At 41.2% G+C, this 21,440-nt stretch overlaps 1 protein-coding gene across 2 annotated transcripts in view; it reads left to right on the top strand.

The window, feature by feature from the left end:
* Nucleotides 1-21,440, top strand: part of CREBBP (CREB binding lysine acetyltransferase) — a 145,042-nt gene that overhangs the window by 58,142 nt on the left and 65,460 nt on the right. For both annotated transcript variants that reach the window (XM_037029955.1, XM_037029954.1), the window contains exon 4: nt 20,253-20,493. In XM_037029955.1, the coding sequence (XP_036885850.1) occupies nt 20,253-20,493 (241 nt within the window). The remainder of the gene's footprint in view (nt 1-20,252; nt 20,494-21,440) is intronic.

Below are 21,440 nucleotides of genomic sequence, written 5' to 3'. Positions count from 1 at the left end.
TCACCTGCCTTTCCATTTCCATTTCTTACTGCGGGGACAGAAACATGGACTCCAGTGCTGGCAGTCATCACCTGAGTTTGCTCAGTGACCTGGAGTACATTTTGGCTTCACAGTAAGATCATTTGCTTCTTCACAGTTATCTTGTATTTCATAGACTGGGGAAGTCTGACCTAATACTTTTTTCCTTTCTCTTTCCTGATCTTATCCAGCCCCAGTTTCTCATCCTTTCTCCTTTACTCACAACTTGGTGGCAGAATCCCTTTACTCCATAGTCCCCTGCCTTCCTTTGCTGATCCAGGGAACTGAATTTCTGAAAGTGGTGCCTTTGTCAGGGTCAAGTTCAAACTCGACCGCAAAGAGACTTCTGGTTTCCTTCATCTCTGCCAGAGTTGGGGGTAGCCCTTTGGTCTGGAGCAGGGCTTCTTTCTTCCTCAGCACTATTAACATTTGGGACTAGATCATTCCCTATGGCGGCAGCTGTCCTGCATATTGTGGGACATTTAGCAACATTCCTGGCTTCCGCCCACTCTACATGCTCATAACACTCTCCCCCTTCACCTTTCTTCCTCCCCACAGTGGCTCCAAGTGAAACCCCTGCTCTGGGGAATGGTTAGGTGAGGAGGTAACAACAGCATTTCGTTCTGTCTGTCTTTGTGACATCTAACAGAAATAAAACCAATTCTTTCTTCTTTGTCTCTTTCTTTGTCTCCCTCTCCCTCTCTCCACCCATTCCCCTTAGCATCTGCAGTGCTTTCTTAGCCATCACTTTCCCACCGGGACACTTGTGGACTTCGTGAGAGATTCTCAGTAGGTACCTTTGGAGGGCAGACCTTGAGTGAGCTCCTCACACATGTATAGGGGGATGAGAGGGCTCTGTCAGCGTGTGTGTCTGTGCCAGAGTGACTCAGTCATAGCCTTCATGTTGTAGGGGCAGGAACGAGAGGGGCTGAGCAGAGAAGTGGGCTACAGTTCACCTGACATCTAAGTACCATCACGTCCTGTGTTTTTTCTTATCCTTGCAACAGTCTCTTGGAAAGACATTGTTATATGTCCCATTTTACAGATGAGGAAGTTGAGGTTCTCATGGGTTTTGATTTGTTCAGATTCTGTGTCTTCCTGTCTACAAAGCCCAACACTTTTTAATTATGTCTGATGTCATGTTTTTAGCTCCAGGTCCACTGGGAGTGCTTCAGTAGGCTGTGCTTATTATATGGTTTGTTTGCAGTTCCTCAGACATGTTTTGTGGTCTTCCTTAAATTTTCTAAATTGTATGTTGTCCTTTGGAATCATAGATTTTGGCACAAATGAGGGCAGGGAGTTACCAAAAATCTTAATCTCATTAATAAAAAAAGAAAAATATGAATTCTTGAATTTATTTGTGTGTTTTGTCATGTTATGAGGAGTGATCTTTTGATGCCCAACTAGATTCAGTATACCAAACAGTTAGGGTTAGGGTTCTGAAGCCCCGTTTGAGCTCTTCATGGAATGGTTTAAGCCACTTGGTCATTAGCCAGGGAGCTCTTGCTTTTTTCCTCTCCTCATTTCTAGAGGATTCCAATATCATTGGGTGGTTTTAAAAGGGGGGGATTTGGCCATTCCTTTAATTTGCCACATTTGCTGAATGCTCTCTCTCTGGGCCCAGGTGCACCTGGAATGCAGGTGTGTGTGACATACAGAGTTCATCCTCTTTCATGAAACTGTGGGGAAGTGGTGCTGGAGAAGAAATAATAACAAAGCACAAACTGCCCCAACAGGTCTAAGTAGTGTGTAGTGGTTGAGGTTGACACAGGAACCTCCTTAGATGGGGCCATCAGAGAAGACTGGGGAGGGAGGGAGATTTGAGGGCAAGATTAGAAGAATGAGCAGGAACCACAAAGACCCCAGGGCACTGGGAAAACATTGGCTTATGTAGGGACTAGCAGAAGTCCATTGGGAAAAATGACTCTTAAGTGAAGGCAGATCAGTGTGAGTGGATTTTGGGGACCAAGCGGGAACCAGTTCAGGGAGGGTCATGGGTAGTGGTGACCAGTGCTGTGGTCTGGGCTATGGGAGATTATGGCTTGGAGGTGGCTGATCTCAGTAGGGCCAGGAGACTAGAGGAAGTTTGTCACTGCAATGCTTGTGTGGGGTTGTCATGTGAATCGACTTGGTGGATGGTGGGATCATTTAGAGAGCTGGAGGAGGAACAGACTTGGAGAGGGGTGATGAAGGGGCAGGCATCAGTAATTCCACTTGATATGTGTTTCTTTTGAATGTTTGTGAGATGTCCCGGTGGGAGTGTTAGGAGACTGGTAGGCATATGAGTAGGGTAGCACTGCCCATGTGGGAGCTGGTATAACCATATTGCATCAAGGACTGTGAAGGGAACAAAACCATACAGGGGAAGAGAACTAGAAGAGAGAGCAGATCAAGGAGGAGCTAGCAAAGGGGACAGCAAGGGAATGATGTTCCTGCAGTCAAAAGAGGAGGGTGTTTGAACAGGAGGAAATGGTGCAGTGGAAGTGGTTAAGATGAAGGCAGAAGAGCGTCACTGGAATGTGCAGGTAAATCTGTGGGCAAATCATTGTCCACTGAGAGTTAAATGTAACTTGTTGTCATGGGGACCTGGAGACCTGCAGATCATGGTGCTCTGTTGTCATCCTGTAGGATAGGCTGCAGGGTCACTGACAGGATCAGAGTTCCTGTTGCATGTGGCACACATGTTCTCAGTACTGTGTTCAAATGCAGGTAGCACATTTTCCTAAATTTTCAGACGTATCATTGCACCTCTTGTCTTTGACCATTTTATTTATAATTTCTTACCTTCCTACAGATTTTGGAAGTTTGTTTGAAATTTCACCGTACTATGTTTCATGGTTCCAAGATGCACATTTTTTTTTCACATTGTAATGTATCTGAAATCAGGATGTATTAGAAACAATGCTGTTTTAGATCCTATAAAATACAGTATGCATGCTGTTTTACTTGCTCATAATTTGCATGTAATGAGTGACACAGCTATTAAATATATATTCATTATACAGTTTTCTAGGACAGCTTACATGGATATAAGAACTTTAAAAGTATTTAAATTTTATTGATAAAGGAACAAGAGCAAATTTGGGAAGAGGTGAATATTGTGTCGTCTTTCTGTAGATGGAAATTGAGGTCTGATGGGCTTTCTCAAAGGATGGGTGTGCAGCAGAGTGCGGGAGGAGTAGTTGTTCCAGGGTACCTCTGGAAGAGGAGGCCACTTGATTCCTGGTGACGTTGTCCTTCCATTTTCATCAGAAAAATGTCTTAACACAGAGTAAAGAAGTGTTTCCAGGAAGGTGGGAAACTCAGGCTCCAGGTGGGACTGGAGTTGTCAGTGAGGTCATTGCGGACCTTCACGGCAGTGTGCAGTCTGGGGTTTTTTGTTTGTTTGTCTGTTTTTTAAAGAACATTGTTTGGAAGTGGGATACATCTTCACTTTATCTAGCTTGTGAACGTTTGGTGCCCGAAGGAGCCTCCTCATCAGGTTCTCCCTGGGAGCCTACTGTTGGGCCCCGGGTATGGTCTCTTACAAGGGTAATTTCTCACAGGAAGTTTTAATGTGTAACTTTTTTTTTTCATTTGAGAAAGACCAAGAACTACATTATGAGACTTTACCATTCTTAAACTTGTAACACAAGAGTTTTATCAGGAGTGCTGCTTGTTTAAAATTGCTCACAAGAGTGTTAGGATTTGTTTCACTCATATGTTAGAGAATAGATGTGGAAAATTTGAATGAGGTGCCTAGCTCCTGATCTAGGTCTCTAAATGGAAGGAAAGTGTAACTAATGAAAGTCTGTTTATGCTAGGGAGGGTTGTAGAATTCAGAATAGCATAGTTAAGACAGGGCCACTGGCAGCACATGGATGGCAAGCCATCAGCCATGGCCCTTGCAGGGTAACTGTGCACCTCAGAGTTAGTTTTGTCTGTTTCTCAAAGCATGTCCTTGGACCCACTGCATTAGTGACTGGTTCCTGGGCCCCGCCCAGACCTCCTGGTTCAGTAAGTCTTAGAGATTTTCAACCCTTTCCATCTCATGGCACACATAAACTAATTACTAAAATTCTGCAGCACATGAAAAAAATAATTTTTTGCTCATCTTACAAAGAAATAGGTGTAATTTTGATTCAGTCACACTGGATAGCTATTGTTTTGTTGGCTGTTGTCATTTTCTTTTATTTGACAGTCTGAGGCAAAAAGAGGTGTGTGTCCCTGACTAATGAGTCAGGTATTGCGTGTTTTAAAGATTCTTGTGGCTACCAGTTGAAAATCGCTGTCTTAGAGGAAGGGTAAGGAATCTGTGTTTTTGTGGTTACTATTATTTGTGAAACTTCAGGGTTTTTTTCTTTATCAGTTTCCTACTGTATGTCACTTAATTCCCTCTAAGGCAGTTCAGGGGTATTGCCAAATAGATGGGCTTGTTCTTTCTCTTCTCTGGAATCTCCAGTTTTAAACAAGCTCCTCCAGTGACTTTGGTGGAGAACAGTGATTCAGATTGGCAAAAGTATTTTATGTGCGCTGCAGAATTTTATAATTTGTTTGTATGCTGTGAGGTAGAAAAGGTTGAAAATCACTGATGTAGAATGCTTTCAGAGCCACTGTCCACTGTAGTGGTGACTGATGCCCAATTGTCCCTCTGTGGGGTGGGCTTACTTTGTTGGTCTTTGTGTACACTTCAGAAGACTTCCCCATTCCACCCCCACTCCTGCCTTTGTTTGTCCTATTCTTTCATAACTTTTTGTTTCCTATATCCAGTCTCTGATCATTGAGGGATCAAGACCAAACCTCATACCCAAGGGCTTCCTTGCAGAGATGCTCACATTCCTAACATAGCTCTCTGTCCTTCACATGTGAAGATTTAAAAATCATTGGTGGTTTGATATTTGCCTCTGCCCTAGGACTAAGCAAAGCACTTCTGTTCATTTTCATGGAAACAATGAATGAGAGTAGTCATGTTAGCACTTCACCACGAGAGCAGTTTCTATAGGAAATCATTCCATGACTATGAATTATGCCTCAGTAATTGGAAAACATGGGAAAGGGTTGGGAAGTAAGTATTGGTTCATAGTTACTAGTAACCCAAGTATTTGTGTAATTTTAGGATTTTACTACTATTACTCTTTTTTTCCCCCTCCATCTGAGAACATGAGTTTAGAGGACCTTTGAAGAGTAACTTTTAGTCTAGCCCTGACCAGCCTGGCTCAGTTGGTTGGGCATCCTCCTGCAAAGCTAAAGGCCCCCATTTCAATTCCCTTTCAGGGCACATGCCTGAGTTCTGGGCCTAGTCCCCAGTTGCTGGCATGCGAGAGGCAATGGATCAGTGTTTCTTTCCTGTGTCTCTCTTCCTCCCCTCCTCACTCTCTAAAAATAAGTAAAAATCTTCACCAAAAACAAAATTTAACTTTTAGTTTAAATTCTTATCAGTAGCTGTATAAATCCTTCCTGTTGCTTAACTGTACCCCCTTTTGTTTTGACAATATGTATCATCTGGGAAACATCGCATAAGCACAATATGTGGTATGTTACAAATACGAGGAAATTGTAAATTGAGAAAATTTAATGAAATTCTTTGACATCAGGCACAATGGGGAGGTATTGCAAGTATTCAGTGAAGGTCATTTAACTTTGTTTCCAATATGCATTTCTATTAACGGACAATGTCTTTTCTAGAGTGTGGTTAGTATTGCCCTTTCTTTGGTTAAACCTTTTTTAAAAAATATATTTTATTTTTTTATATATATTTTTTATTGATTATACCATTACAGTTGCTCTATTCCCCCCTTCATTCCCCTCCACCCTCACACCCCCTCCCCCACCATTCCCCCTTTAGTTTATGACCACGTGTCTCAAGTTCTTTAGATTCTATATTTCCCCTACTATTCTTGCCCTCTCCCCTATCTATTTTTTACCTACCATCTATGCTACTTATTTTCTGTAGCTTCTCCCCCCTTCTCCTCCTCCCACTCTCCTGTTGCTAACCCTCCATGTGATCTCCATTTCTATGGTTCTGCTCCTGATCTAGCTGTCCTGATCTCTTGGTTTGCTTTTGTTTTAGGTGTGGTTGTTAATAACTGTGAGTTTGCTGTCCTTTCACTGTTCATCTTTTTTATCTTCTTTTTCTTAGGTAAGTCCCTTTAACATTTCATATAATAAGGGCTTGGTGATGATGAACTCCTTGAACTTGACCTTATCTGAGAAGCACTTAATCTGTCCTTCCATTCTAAATGAAAGTTTTGCTGGATAAAGCAATCTTGGCTGTAGGTCTTTGGATTTCATAACTTGGAATACTTCTTTCTAGCCCCTTCTTGCCTGTAAGGTCTCTTTTGAGAAATCAGCTGACAGTCTGATGGGTACTCCTTTGTAGGTGACTGTCCCCTGATCTCTTGCTGCTTCTAGGATTCTCTCCTTCATTTTAATCTTGGGTGATGTAATTATGATGTGCCTTGGTGTGTTCCTTCTTGGGTCCAACTTCTTTGGGACTCTCTGAGCTTCCTGGATTTCCTGGAAGTCTATTTCCTTCGCCAGACTCGGGAAGTTCTCCTTTATTATTTGCTGAAATACATGTTCCACTCGCAGCTGTTCCTCTTCCCCTTCTGGTACCCCTATAATTCGGATGTTGGAATGTTTAAAGATGTCCTGGAGGTTCCTAAGCCTCTCCTTGTTTTTTTGAATTCTTGTTTCTTCATTCTTTTCTGGTTGGATGTTTCTTTCTTCCTTCTGGTCCACTCCCTTGATTTGAGTCCCAGTTTCCTTTCCATCACTATTGGTTTCCTGTGCATTTCCCTTCATTTCAATTAGTTTAGCTTTCATATGTTCCTCTAATTTGTGGCTAAAATCAACCAGTCTGAGCATCCTGATTACCAGTGTCTTGAATTGTGCATCTGAGAGGTTCGCTATTTCCTGGTCGCTTAGAGTTATGGGCTCTGGGGCTTTGAGTTCTTCTTGAGCCATATTTTGGACTGTTCGTGCCTGTTACATAGGAGGAGCAGAGCTCTAGGTATTCACCAGGGCCAGGCCATTGAGTGGCGACTGGGGGGGTGGGGCCAAAGGAAAACAATGGCGGGCCCCTCTGCTGCCTCCCGCCGCCATGGCGGGCAGGGCGGTCTGTCTCACTGCGCACGAATATGTGGCTGCAGTCAGCCCACCGCTGGTTTCGCCGCTGGGCCTGCTTGGTTCGTCTTACTGCTCACTCCTTTGCTGGTTTATCTGCTCTCGAATGTGTGACCGCAGCCAGCCTATAGCCCCGAACCCTCAGTGGGTCAGCCCGATGCAGAACTGCCTGGGTGCCTGGGGTCGGGGGAATCTTTCCTGCCCGACCCTGCTCCGCTGCTGGCTCCGCCCCTCTTACCGGTCCCGGTTGAATGGTTGGTGGTTGTTGGACTTCCGTATAGTTCAATTTTCTGTTCTTTGGCTGCGTCTTTGTTCTCCAAACCTTTGTTGTATTCAAACTTGGTTGTAGGAGAAGGCACAGTGTTTCCACCTATTCCTCCATCTTGGTGGAAGTCCTCTTCGGTTAAACCTTCTAGGTGGAAGCATAAATTATCTCTAGAGACATTCAATTCTTTGACTTTACAAAGAGACCCAGTCACTTCACATGGAGACCCAGTAGGAAGGTTTCTTTCGTCTAAACAAGTTGTGCTGCATACCTACAAATAACTAGCGTTAGAACTTCTGCCTGCTTGTTGGCAGTACATACTGGGGCTGTTTACCAGACATTTTTTTCTTTTTTCCCCCTAATTTTTAAGGTTTTATTTATTTATTTTTAGAGAAAGGTGAAGGGTGGGAGAAGGGGAGAGAAATATCAGTCAGTTGCCTTTCATACACCCCCAGCTGGAGACCTGGCCGACAACCCAGGCATGTGCCCTGACTGGGAATTAAGCCAGTGAATGACCCTTTGATTCACAGGCCTGCCCTCAGTACACTGAGCCACACCAACCAGGGCTGTTTTTACCAGACATTTCTGAGAAATTAAGTGACTGTTAGAACTTGGTAGATAGTACATTTAATGGGTCTGGATGGGGACAGTCAGAGCCACCGAAGATACAAATGCATTGCTTTATCGTATCTGAAGAGTGAGGAAGTAAGGCAGTCTTTTCACAGTCCTGACCACCCTAACTTCTTTTTACTTTTCCATATCATCTGAAATGGTCCTACAGCTCAAGTCACTAAAATGAATTTGTTAGTCAAATGATTAGTTTACCGAGTTATCAAAAACTTAACTATAATAAATATTTTTGAAGAATCTGTCTTTAAATATCAGTGGTATTCAAGAATATTCCTTTAAAGTTTTACTAATTAATTGGACTTTTGGTCAAGATGGAGGCGTAGGTAGACACACCGTGCCTCCTCGCACAACCAATATTAAGGGAAACAAAAAAGCACCCAGAACTGACAGAAAATTGAATTTTATGGCAGTCCCACAACCATTCATCCAGACCAGTAAGACAGGCAGAGTGGGCAGCCAGCAGAGAGGGGTCATAGCAGGAAAAGGCAGTGGCTGGTAGACCCTGGGTGTGCAGGTAGCGGCCCAGATGTGGGTGGCAACAAGCAGACCCAGTGAGGTGCACAAAGCAGCTGGCTGATCTCGGTCCCACATTCGCTCACATGTTAACCTGGCAAAAACGGGCAGTGAGACAGACCGCACAACCCAAGGCCCCAGCGCCAGGAAATAAAGCCTAAAAGCACCAATTGAAAACACTTGTGGGGGTTGAGGTGCCGGGAGAGACTCCCAGCCTCACCGGAGAGTTTGTTGGAGAGATGCATAGGGTCCTAGAATGTACACAAGCCCACCCACCTGGAAACCACCAGAAGTGCCCAATTTGCTTGTGAGAAATGGCAGAAGGGACTGAAATCCAAGGGAGAGTGGAGCATGCGCCATTGTTCCCTCTCTGACCCCACCCCCCACATACAGCGTCACAACCCAGCAACTGGGTTGACCTGCCCTGGTGAACACCTAAGGCTCCGCCCCTCATATGTAACAGGTGCTACCAGACCAAAAGAAAAAAAAATGGTTCAAACAGAAGAACAGATCAAAGCCGCATAGCCAGTACATCTAAGGGACCAAGAGATAGCCAACCTATCAGATACATAGTTCAAAGCACTGGTAGTCAGGATGCTCACAGAACTGGTTGATTTTGGTCACAAATTGGATGGAAAAATGAAGGCTACACTAAGTGAAATGGAGGAAAATGCACAGGGAACCAATAGTGATGGGAAGAAAACAGGGACACAAATCAATGGAGTGGACCAGAAGGAAGAAAGAAACAACTAAACAAAAAAGAATGAAGAAACAAGAATTCAAAAAATGAGGAGAGGCTTAAACTCCAGGACATCTTTAAATGTTCCAACATCTGAATTGTAGGGGTACCAGAAAGGGAAGAGGAAGAACAAGTGGAAACGTTATTTGAACAAATAATAAGAGAAAACTTCCCCAATCTGACAAAGGAAATAGACTTCCAGATGTACAGGAAGCTCAGAGAGTCCCAAAGAAGTTGGACCCAAGAAGGAACACACCAAGGCACATCATAATTACATTAGCCAAGATTAAAATGAAGGAGAGAATCCTAGAAGCAGCAAGAGATAAGGGGACAGTCACCTACAAAGGAGTGCCCATCAGACTGTCAGCTGATTTCTCAAAAGAGACCTTACAGGCATGAAGGGGCTAGAAAGAAGTATTCCAAGTCATGAAATCCAAAGACCTACAGCCAAGATTGCTTTATCCAGCAAAGCTTTCATTTAGAATGGAAGGACAGATAAAGTGCTTCTCAGATAAGGTCAAGTTCAAGGAGTTCATCATCACCAAGCCCTTATTATATGAAATGTTAAAGGGATTTACCTAAGAAAAAGAAGATAAAAAAGATGAACAGTGAAAGGACAGCAAACTCACAGTTATTAACAACCACACCTAAAACAAAAGCAAACCAAGAGGACAGCTAGATCAGGAGCAGAACCATAGAAATGGAGATCACATGGAGGGTTAGCACCAGGGCAGTGGGAGGAGGAGAGAGGGAGAAAAGGTGCAGAGAATAATTAGCAAAGACAGTAGGTAGAGAATAGAAAGGGGGGGCAAGAATAGTATGAGAAATGTAAACGCTAAAGAACTTATGGTGCATGGACATGAACTGAAGGGGGGAATGTGGGTGGGAGAGGGTGTGCAGGGTGGAGGGGAATGAAGAGGGGGAAATGGAACAACTGTAATAGCATAATCAATAAAATATATTTTTAAAAGTTTAGTTAATTGTTAATTCTTTTGAACTGGTCATTTGGTTAATGGGCCTGATGCCTTCCCACCCCCTTGTCACACCACCGATTGAAGTATAACAGCGAGACATCCTGCCACTTCACCCCAAAGCAGTGTTTGGTCAGATGCCTTTTAAGACCTCTTAACTCACTTGAGACCTGCTGGTCTAGTTTGCCTGTCACCTTGGCTGTTGGGATTGATCCAGCATCTTCTACCTTGTAGGGTTTCTTTGTGCAGTAGTAGGTAACCACTCATTCCCTATTGGCAGACCAACTCCCCAGTTCAGAAGGAATCATCTTGAGGCAGGGTGTAGAGTTGGGGCGTGAGGATCTGTTTATTTATCAGTCCCCCTGCCTTTGCCCTCCATCTCGCCCATTGAGTTTTCCTCCTTGATTTAGCTTCTTGTTTTCCAGTGTCAGATCACAGCGTTTTGATTGGGAAATTATTTAGAAATCATTTTGACCCATCTTATTTCAAGTTAGTTTTCTGTTGATTTAAATCTTAAGTTGTAAGGCTTTAAGAAAAAAAAGTCAAACACCAAAAGAAAAAGAAAGAGAAAAGAAACATTCCTTCCATCTAAAGCAGTTATGTTTCTTACAGTTGATCTTTATCATTCCAAAGGTGATTATCTCTTCTTCCCAATTTGATAGCTGTATGCGTTTAATGAGTATTTTCTTTATTTTATGACTCCAAAGCTTTATATATCCAGCTGTTCTTGGGCCCTTCTGGGGAAATCAGAACAAGCAAATATTGCTGAGCAATCTCTTATCCCACCTGGTGTTCACTTTGGTGTTATTTTCTAACTTTCACTGGAGGTTGGGGAGAAGTAAAGTTTCCAGGTGGGCTGGTCAAGGGTGTCAGAGGTGTGTGGGTCTGTACCCCATCAGAGACAAGGAATTTGGGGCCAGGGTAATCTGAAGAGCTGCCTGTAGAGATCCCAGCCTGATGGATTTGGGGCAGCGGTTTGTGTGGTGGGAGGAAGCTCTTTCATCCCCATTCTGCCTTGGTCAAGTTCTGCTTCTTACTGTTTGCACTGGAGTTCTTTGCAGATATTAAAAGCTGTTCTTGGGTACTTAATGAAAAATAACTTTTTTTTCTATGAATAATGCCAAGATAAACTTCTTATGTACTCCTGTGCATAGCTGTGATTATATCCTTAGAATAGAGTACAGGGCATATAGAAAAATGGGGGTGGCGTTGATTATTTAAAACCATGTAACAGTAGCAACCCTAATAAAAAAAAGTACATATTAGATTCCTTAAAAACTTAAGGAGTACCACAGAAATATAATATTTGCTTTTCAAAATTATTTGATGGACTTGGATAAATGATGGTTGAGCTATAATGACAAATGATACATGCAAAGGGCATGTGGCCAAATCTAGCAAGTAGGGGAGTGGGATGAGCTGTACCCGCGCAGCTGCTGGTTCTGTGTCTTTGTATTTACCTGCTGTTACTCATGGCTCAAAATGCTAACATGCTGGGGGTTGGGGGATGTCACAGTTGAACCAATGTGACTTCCACACCATGCTAGCCTTTTCTTCCATAATTAGGAATTACATGTGAGCTGATTTGGATTCCATAAATGCATATTGTATACATCTTAAGACATTTGATGGATATTGTTATATTGCCTTCCAAAGAAAAGCCGCGTACCAGATCACCAGCATTATAAGATGTTCCCAAGGCTGTAGGTTTATCACTATGGGCTTTGAGAACAGAAGATGGTGTCTCATTATTTTGATTTGCAATTTTTTTATTACTGGTAAAAAATTAAAGTACTTATGTTTAAAGAAGTACCTATTTCTTTTTTGAGTTGCTTAGTTTGCCAGTTTTTCTGCTAGAATCTCTTAGAATACTTTATAAAGCAAGATGGGTAGCAGAGAGGTTAGGGGTGGAGGCTCTACTGCTGGACCTCCTGCTCCAGCATTGAGTGTACCATCTGGGCAAAGTACACATCTATGGGCCTCAGTTACTTCTCTTGTAAGGTGGTGCTGGCCCTGAGTTAGTTCCTCTCTTGGGAATTGTGTATTAAATGAACACTGAACACAGAGCCTGGCATGAAGTACTTAAGAAATAAAGACTGGCCAAGAGGAAGAGAAAAAATAATACCTGCATTATTTTTTTGCTTTGCCTTGTGTGTTCAGTATTTTTTTCTAGTTCGTTGATTGCTTTCACATATGTTCTCGTGGCTGGTCCTGGAGGGGGGAGTATAAGTGCTCCTGTAGTCTGTCCTCTTGCACTTAATGGCACAGCCCACCACTGCATCAGAATTACCTGTGGGCCTTTTCCTTTAAATGTTTCTGTCTCATTCCCTGTAAAAGTAAAGGCATGTTCATTTTGGAAAATCTGGGGAAAATATAAAACTAAAATTAGTAATGCATCCCCTATGGAACTTTACCAAATGGAACTGCTTCTGGCTCCAAACTAGATTTTTTTTTTTTTATCTTTACAGGGGAAGGAGAGAGGGAGAGAGGGAGAGAAACATCAATGTATGGTTGCCTTTTGTGCGTCCCCTGCTGGGAGTTGGCCTGCAGGGAACTGGACTACAACCCAGGCATGTACCCTGACTGGGAATCGAACCGCAATCTTTTGGTTCGCAGGCCCGTGCTCAATCCACTGAGCTAGCTACACCAGCCAGGGCCAAACTAGATTTTTAAATCATAGTTTCTGGGACAGAGGAATGGGAAATCTATATTTGAAGAGGTTTTTACTGGGGATTTTTTAGGAACCACTGCTTTATTTATTTATTTATTTTCAGGAAGGTCTTAACCACCTTTGCATTACAAAATATTCATCTTACTACCCTCTAGTACATTTACAGTTTTATTTTTTATCTTTATTTCTTTGTTATTTTCTACTGATTCTTCTGAATTCTTTCTCCCCCAAAAGTAGAATGTTTTTTCATTTTAAAAATATTAGAAGTTTGTTGTAAAATGTTCAAACAACACGTAATTATAAAAATGATCCCATCACTGTCCATTGATAACCACCAGATATTAGGGTTTCTCTAAGAATAGATACAAACATACAGAGTTAATAAAGAAAAAATGAATGACTTTATCATACTGTTCTGTAACTTTCTTTTTATTTTATTTACTTATTTTTAGAGATCTGGGAGAGGGAGGGAGAAAGAGAGGGAGAGAAACATCAATGTGTAGTTGCTTCTTGCACACCCCCTAGTGGGACCCTGGCCTGCATCCCAGGCATGTGCCCTGACTGGGAATTGAACTCGGGGCCCTTTGGGGTTCAAAGGCCCTCACTCAAACCAATGAGCTACACCAGCCAGGTGTAACTTTCTTTTTTAGCTGAATATGTTAAAGACAGCTTTTCATGAAAGTACAATGGTCTAATGTATTACTATTATTACAACAATCATTGTTCAGCAGGCCTCTCAGCTAGGCCATTATTTTGCTCCACATGGCTATTACTGGGGTCTCTTGGAGTGTGCCTAATTTTTCATGACTGCTATTATTTCATTAGGTCTCTTGCCATAATTTATTTAATTAGTCTACATTTGAAAGGCATTTAGGAGTTTTATAATTTTTAATAATTTAATGAAGGTGTGGTGCCTATCTTTGCACATGCATTTTAGTGTTCACGTTTACAATGTTTCCCTAATAATAAGTCATAAGTGGAACTACTGAATCAGAAGAAATGCACGTTTTTCTCTTTTTTTTTAATTCCTTCATCCTCTTGTTTATACCTTTCTTTAAAAATATTGTATTTATTTTTAGAAAGAGAGGAAGGGAAGGAGAAAGAGGGAGAGAAACATCAATGTGTGGTTGCCTCTCATGTGCCCCAAACTGGGGACCTGGCCTGCGACCCAGGCACATGCCCTGACTGGGAATCCAACCGGTGACCCTTTGGTTTGCAGTCCGGTGCTCAGTCCACTGGGCCACACCAGTTAGCACCAGAAATTCACCTTTTTCTGTTTGATACGTGTTGCTTTCCAAAGCCATTCTGAATTGCATTACTACCAAGTGCCTGAGAATTGGTATTACGAGTATCTCCTCATCAATACCAGTCATTATGTTTTTATCTTGGTCCTATTGATAGGTGAAAAATACCTTTAGCTTTCATTTCATTTCTTTGATGATTAGCCTTTGGGGGACATATTCATATAGAATTCTCCCCTTTAAAGTACCACAGTTCAGTGATACGTAGTACATCGTACAACCCTTGTCACCAGTCAGTTTTAGAACATTTCATCACTCCAAAATGAAATCCTGTACCATTGACAGTTGCTCTCCATTTCCCCTAATCCCCCAGCTAGAGGCAACCACTAATTTGTTTTCTGCCCCTATGCGTTTATCTACTCTGCACATTTTATGGAAAACAGATTGGACAACCTTTTTCATGTCATGGCACACATAAACTAATTACTAAAATTCTGTGACACACCAAAAAAACATATTTTTTGACAGCCTAAGGAACAGATGTCAGTGCCCCTGACTAAATAGTCAGGTATTGCATGTTTTAAAATTTCTCATGGCACACTGGTTGAAAATTGCTGACTTAGCATAATGTTTTCAAAGCTTATGTTATAGTATGTATCAGTTGATGGGCATTTTTAGTTGTTTCCACTTTTTGGCTGTTGTGACTAATGAGGCTACAAACATTTGTGTACACATTTTTGTGTATGCATATGTTTTTTTTTTAATTCTCTTGGGTATATACTTAAGGTAATTACTGGGTCATGGTAACTCAAGGTGTAACTTTTTTTTAAAATAATTTTTTAAAGATTTTATTTATTTATCTTTAGAGGGGAAGGGAGGGAGAGAGGGAGAGAAATATCAGTGTATGGTTGCCTTTTGTGTGTCCCCCCTGCCGGAAACTGGCCTGTAACCCAGGCATGTGCCCTGACTGGGAATCAAACCTCTATCCTTTGGTTCACAGGCCTACACTCAATCCACTGAGCTATAACAGCCAGGGCAAGGTGTAACCTTTTGATGAACTGCCAGACTGTTTTTCCAGGGAGCTGCTTAGTTTGGCATTCCATTATTGTATAAGGCTCCCAATTTTTTCACATGCTCACCAAACTTGTTACTGTCTTTTTTTGTTGTAAACTGGTGGGTGCAAAGTGGTATCTCATTGTGGTTTTGATTTGCATTTCCTTGATGACTAATGGTGTTGAGCATCATTTCATGTGCTTATTGACCAATTGTATATCCTCTCTGGGAAAATGTCTATTGATGACTTTTGTCGATTTTTAATTAGGTTATTTGTCTTTTTATCATTGAACTGTAAAAGTTCTTTGTATGTTTTAGATATGTCTCTTATCACATACATGATTTGCAAATATTTTCTCTAATTCTTAGGATCATCTTTCACTTTCTTCCATAGTGTCCTTTGAGACATAACAATTTTCAATTTTAATGAGGTTCAGCTTATTTTTTGTTGTTGTTTGTGCTTTTGGTGACATGTCTACGAATCTGTTGCCTGATCCAAGGTCATGAAGATTTACTCCTGTTATCCTCTCTAAACATTTTTATAATTTTAGCTCTCACATTTAGATCTTTTATTCATTTTGAGTTAGTTTTTTAATTTGATGTGAAGAGGGGTTCACCCTCCTTTTTTTCATGTGGATATCTAGTTGTCTTGTCCTTTTTCATCACCATTAGTTGAAAAAACTGTTGTTCTCTCCATTGAGTTTTCTTGTCACCAAGGTATAGAACATTTTATATAGTAGGTGCTGCAACCTTTCGGGAAAACAGTTTGGCAACATATAGGGTGGGGCCAAAATAGGTTTACAGTTGTTTGTATGGAGAATAATACAGTAAATCACAGTACAAGAACAAACTGTTCTGTGTACTCAAAACTGTAAACCTGCTTTGGTACCACCCTCTGTATCAGGGGCTTTAAGAATGGTCCTGACTTTTTTGACTATTTCCATTTCTCAAACAACCATTTTTCCTGCAGTTTTCCCTTTTTCAAACCTTAATCTTATGTCTTTATGTTAAAAAGTTTTTTTATCTTCATTCTAAAAATGTTCTTTATTTTTTCTAATACTTTTAATTGTTTCCATCTATTTTTAGGCATTATAATTCATCTGGAATTTAATTTTATATTTTATGATGATATGGGAATCAATGTACATGGATTTTTAAAATTATTTGTATCAAGAAATCTGTAGCTTTATAGCTTTGATATCTGGCAAGAGAGATTTCTCCCTTTACTCTTACTGTTTTTCAAACAAAAATCGCATAAAATCTGTGCTCTACTTTTGTGGGTGTTTTCAGTGTTGCAGTTCTGTTCTGTATTTTTAAATGGAGGTTCTCGTCTAAGCCCTTTTCTTCTCAGTGCCCTCCTGAGCAGTGGGGATTGAGTAGGGAAGTCTGTACAGTCTGAGGATGCCTCTGATATAGATTTTAGGCCACTTATAGTTCATACAACCCTTTCATCTCACTGAGCAACAGTTTGAGAGAGGAGGAAGTTAAATGTACCCTGTGTTTGTAAGCACTTTGCAAACTGGACTAGTGCTGCACAAGTATACAGGTTTACGTGGGGAGGGCCAAACACAGGACCATGAGGCATGTCTTCTGTTCCATTCTGCTGTTGATTCAGCTTCATCCCTCAGTTTACCTTTGAGACACATGTAAACAGTGTGTGGAGCTCATTAAGCATCTACAGATAGACAATAGACAACATTTTGAATGTGCTGTATGGTTTCCAACCATGCTATTTCTACATGTTGAGGTTTCAGCATATGGTCATGTATAGTTTGAAAGATGCTAGTAAGAACATCCCAAATGAGAAACAGTGTGTTAACTTTTAATGACTTAAAAGCAGCCTGTTTATAATTTAATTGCAAGGTTAGAATTTTTTACTTGATTTTTAAATATGATTGCTGTTTATTTTGTTTATAGCATTTCTGTGTTTTAAGAAACAGCAGGCTTGGTCTCTTCAAGTCACTGTCATTAGAAAATAAAGGTGGTGCCCTGACCAGTATGGCTCAGCTGATTGGAGGAGCATGGTCCTGTACACCAAAAGGTTGTGGGTTTGATTTCTGGTCAGGGCACATACCCAGTTGCAGGCTCGATCCCCAGTCAGGGCACATACAAGAAGGCAAACCAGTCTGTGTTTCTTTCTCACGTTGATGTTTCTCTCTACCGCCTTCCTCTCTCTCTAAGAGCAATGAAAACCTCCTCTGATGAGGGAAAAGAAAATAAAGGAAAGAGGGAAACAACAATCAACTGTAGGGTGTGGGCCTTAATTTCGTCCTGATTTGTGTAAAAGAGGTGTAAAAATCTTTTTTTTAATAATTAGAAAAATTTGTGTGTGGACTTAGGTATCAGCAAATATTAAAGAATTGGCCCTGGCTGGTGTAGCTCAGTGGATTGAGTGCAGGCTGCGAACCGAAGTGTCGGGGGTTCTATTCCCAGTCAGGGTACATGCCTAGGTTGTGGGCCAGGTCCCCTAGTGGGAGCCATGTGAAAGGCAACCACACATTGATATTTCTCCCTCCCTTCCTCTCTCTCTAAAAATAAATAAATAAAATCTTTAAAAATATATTAAAGAATTATCAGTCATTTTGTTAAGGTATCCTTTCCTCTCTGCTTTCCTATATTTGAAATTTTTGTAAACGCAAAAGAAGGAGACCTAAACTAGGATCATCTTAGACTTCTCACATTCTGTATGTCCATTCCCCTTAGTTTCTGACTGACCTTTCTTTTTTCTATCCTGAGAATAAGCTGAAGAAGGAGGAGACTTTTAACATCAATACTAAGTGCTTTTAGGAGCATAGTCAAAAGCTCTACATATTGAAGGTTTATTTTATTTTATTTTTATATTTTATTTATTTATCTTTAGAGGGGAAGGGAAGGAGAGATGGAGAGAAATATCAATGTATGGGTGCCTCTCATGCATCCCCTGCTGGGAACTGGCCTGCAACCCAGGCATGTGCCCTGACTGGGAATCAAACCACGATCGTGCGGTTCACAGGCCCATGCTCGATCCACTGAACTACACCAGCCAGGGCTTGAAGGTTTATTTTAAATTGCAAGAAAGGAGGAGGGAAGTTACAGTTTATACCCAGTCTTACATTCATTACATATCCCACTGTCATACCATATAGGCAGAACCTGGAGTAAATAACAAGCCAGATATAAATATTTATCATATGTAGTAGAGGACTGTCGTTCATACATATGCATGTTCATAGAAAAAAAGACTGGAAGAAGAAAAACCTATGAGAACTTTAATAGTGGACTCCTGGATATTGGGATTCAAGTGTTATTTTCTTAGTAATTTTGTTGCTTTGGAAATTGTCTACATTACTTTTATAATCGGGTAAATTAATGGAAGAAAAAGAGGCTGTTTGGTCTTAGTTAACTATTACTCAAGTCAGTAAGTTCTGCTTCCCAGCTAGGACTTTGCTTTTGCTTCAAACCTTAGTTTGGCTTCCAAGAGTTTTGGTCCTGATTAAAGCTATGCAGCTTTTCAACATGGCTTATTTTTTGAGTTCTCATAAAGCTAGAACCAAACCAGAAAACGCTGTAACTTTAAAAATGAGTTTTGGTTTATTAAGGAATATTTTTAATAGTTTTTCCCCTCCTAATTGCAAGTATGTGGTTTTAATTCTTATTTGGAAAGTCAGGTGTGCTTCAGAGGAGGCAGCAAATGTAAAATCAAGTTGCGAGTGTCAGAACATCAGAGTTCTGAAGAAAATCTGAAGAATGTTGGCTGTAGTTTGTAAAGAATAAGAAGACTCCTTAGATCACCCTTTCCATTTTCTTTTCAGTTAACAGGTGCAGTTGGTCTGGCTTGTTCTTTTTAAGGGTTGAAAGCAGTTAAACTATTTCTGTATCTTTAGCAGATCATCAGATATTTTTTGAAAATACTATCAGGTGTCTGAGTGGAAATTTTAATGGAAAGAGATGCATTTCATAAGCATTAACAATTTCACTGGATGGTCATATTAAGGATAAGTGTCATATTAGTCTTTTAGAACAGATAATAAATACTGCAGGTATTGTCCTTCTGGTCACAACATAATGACTGAAATCCAGAAGGTGGCTCTGATTCTTCTCCATCAGATATTTTTCAGTTAAATTGAACCATAGGAAATTGTGAATGTTTGGCCATTTGGGCCTACAAAACCAGCAGTTTATATGATTTCACCTAATATAATACACAGCTTTTCCTAACTTGTATATATTGTAAAGCAAGTTGGGTTTAGATTGCTGTGAGCAGGGACCCTGAAAAATTCCCAGAATTTATTTATAAAAATGTGTATTCTTACGTGTTTAAACTTCAGTCACCTTCAAAGTATTTTCAATTGATGTAAAACACCTATCGAAACTTTTTTACCACTGCTTAAAACAGCTTTTGAACTCGCTGATTTTGATGCCTTTTAGTGCTTCTGCCATTTTTTGGCTCTTCCACATTGGTAAACATTTTCCTTTGCTGACTTTTTCATCCGGGGAAACAAAACAAAAGTTGCTCAGGTGAGATTGGATGAATAGGGAGGGTAGGGCACAGGGGTCATGCCGTTTTTGAAAACTCAGTGCGGTGTGGGCAGGTGTGCTCATAATCACCCATCATGAAATAGGCAAAGGCTTTGAAAGTCTTCAAAAAAAAACCACTGAAGCTGAACGCAGCCTCTCACAACAACACTCTCTGGTGCACTGATGCAAATGGGGTCATAGAACACTCACCTTGCAGGGGAAGTCTGCACTACAAGGGGCCCACCCTCCATAAGGTAATTCCAGGTTTTGGGGGGTCACCCATCATACAGGTAAGAAAAAGCATAATTTTCTTCTTGTGAGACAGTCATACACAAGTCAACTTTAATCAGCCTTGCTTCTTGGCTGGTTTGTTTCTTTGCTTATTTATCTTCCTTAGAGTCTCTGATGAATTAAAGAGAACTATACCTGCTGCCTTCTCTCTGTGCCAGTATTATCTGTTGGTTTTAGCATTTGTTTGAAAAAATAATTAAAAACATGAATTGGAACTTGAAAAGATTATTAAAATGTTTATTAATTTGTTTTATTTTAGTCCCAGATGCAAACATCAGTGGGAATTGTACCTACACAAGCAATTGCAACTGGCCCCACTGCAGATCCTGAAAAACGCAAACTGATACAGCAGCAGCTGGTTCTACTGCTTCATGCTCATAAATGTCAGAGAAGAGAACAAGCAAACGGAGAGGTTCGGGCCTGCTCTCTCCCACATTGTCGAACCATGAAAAATGTTTTGAATCACATGACCCATTGTCAGGCTGGGAAAGCCTGTCAAGGTAAGTGCCATTTTCTGAAATTCTCTTGACAGATCTTAGGATGAAATTTGTCCTTCTCGTTCTTAGGCAGCTCTCTTATTATAGGGTTCCCGTACCCTGCATCTCCATACACCATCCATTCAGATGCCACTGGAACATTTAACTGCTAAGGAGAAAGGCGATTTGGCTTTGTAATAATATTCTGTGATCTTCTTGAGGCTATGCCCTGCATTTGTTCTTTTCTTCCTCCCTCTGTCATAGAAGACTTTTTTTTTTAAGATTTTATTTCTTTATTTAGAGGGAGAAGGTAGGGAGAAAGAGAAGGATAGAAGCATTGATATAAGAGCGAAATGCCGATCGGTTGCCTCTTGCATGCTCCCCAGCCAGGGACTATTCCCGAAACCCAGGCATGTGACCTGTGTAGGATGATGCCCAGCCAGTTGAGCCATGCCAGCCAGGGCTCTCACAGAAGACTCTTGTTATTTCTTAGGCACAGTCTTCCTTAATTTTAATTGTCTAGATCACGGTTTTCTTTTGGTGTTGTAGCACACATATCTGCATGTACACACCCTTCCCTCAACCCAAAGCATCTCTCTTGCAGCTGTGTCATGTGTTCAGGCAGCCAGGGCTCACTGCCTTGCTCCTCCGCACTTCCATCTTGAAGCTGTTCAGGATACTGGGTGACTGTGACCTGGGGAACTGGGCACACCATATCATCTCTGCCACCTCCTCCCTCCCCTTGAGGTGGTGACTTAGGCACATCATGTGACCCCCCCTTCCCCCTTTTACTATAGACCACTCGATTCTACAGAAGGAAGTGTTTCTTACTAACTACTGTCCTCTAAACTTTATCCTCTTACCTTTTCTTTCTTGTGCTCATAAACAAACCTTGGGGAGAATCTCTCCCTATCTGCCTATCTCACTTTGTGACATTTGTGAGTCCCCAGCATAACCCTTGATGGGGAAGC

This window comes from Sturnira hondurensis, unplaced genomic scaffold, assembly GCF_014824575.4.
Source record: "Sturnira hondurensis isolate 20B ecotype Veracruz unplaced genomic scaffold, ASM1482457v3 Scaffold0020579, whole genome shotgun sequence".
In the NCBI taxonomy this organism is placed as follows: Eukaryota; Metazoa; Chordata; class Mammalia; order Chiroptera; family Phyllostomidae; genus Sturnira; species Sturnira hondurensis.
The sequence above is the reverse complement of the archived record's forward strand: the minus strand, read 5'-3'. Positions and strand labels throughout refer to the sequence as shown.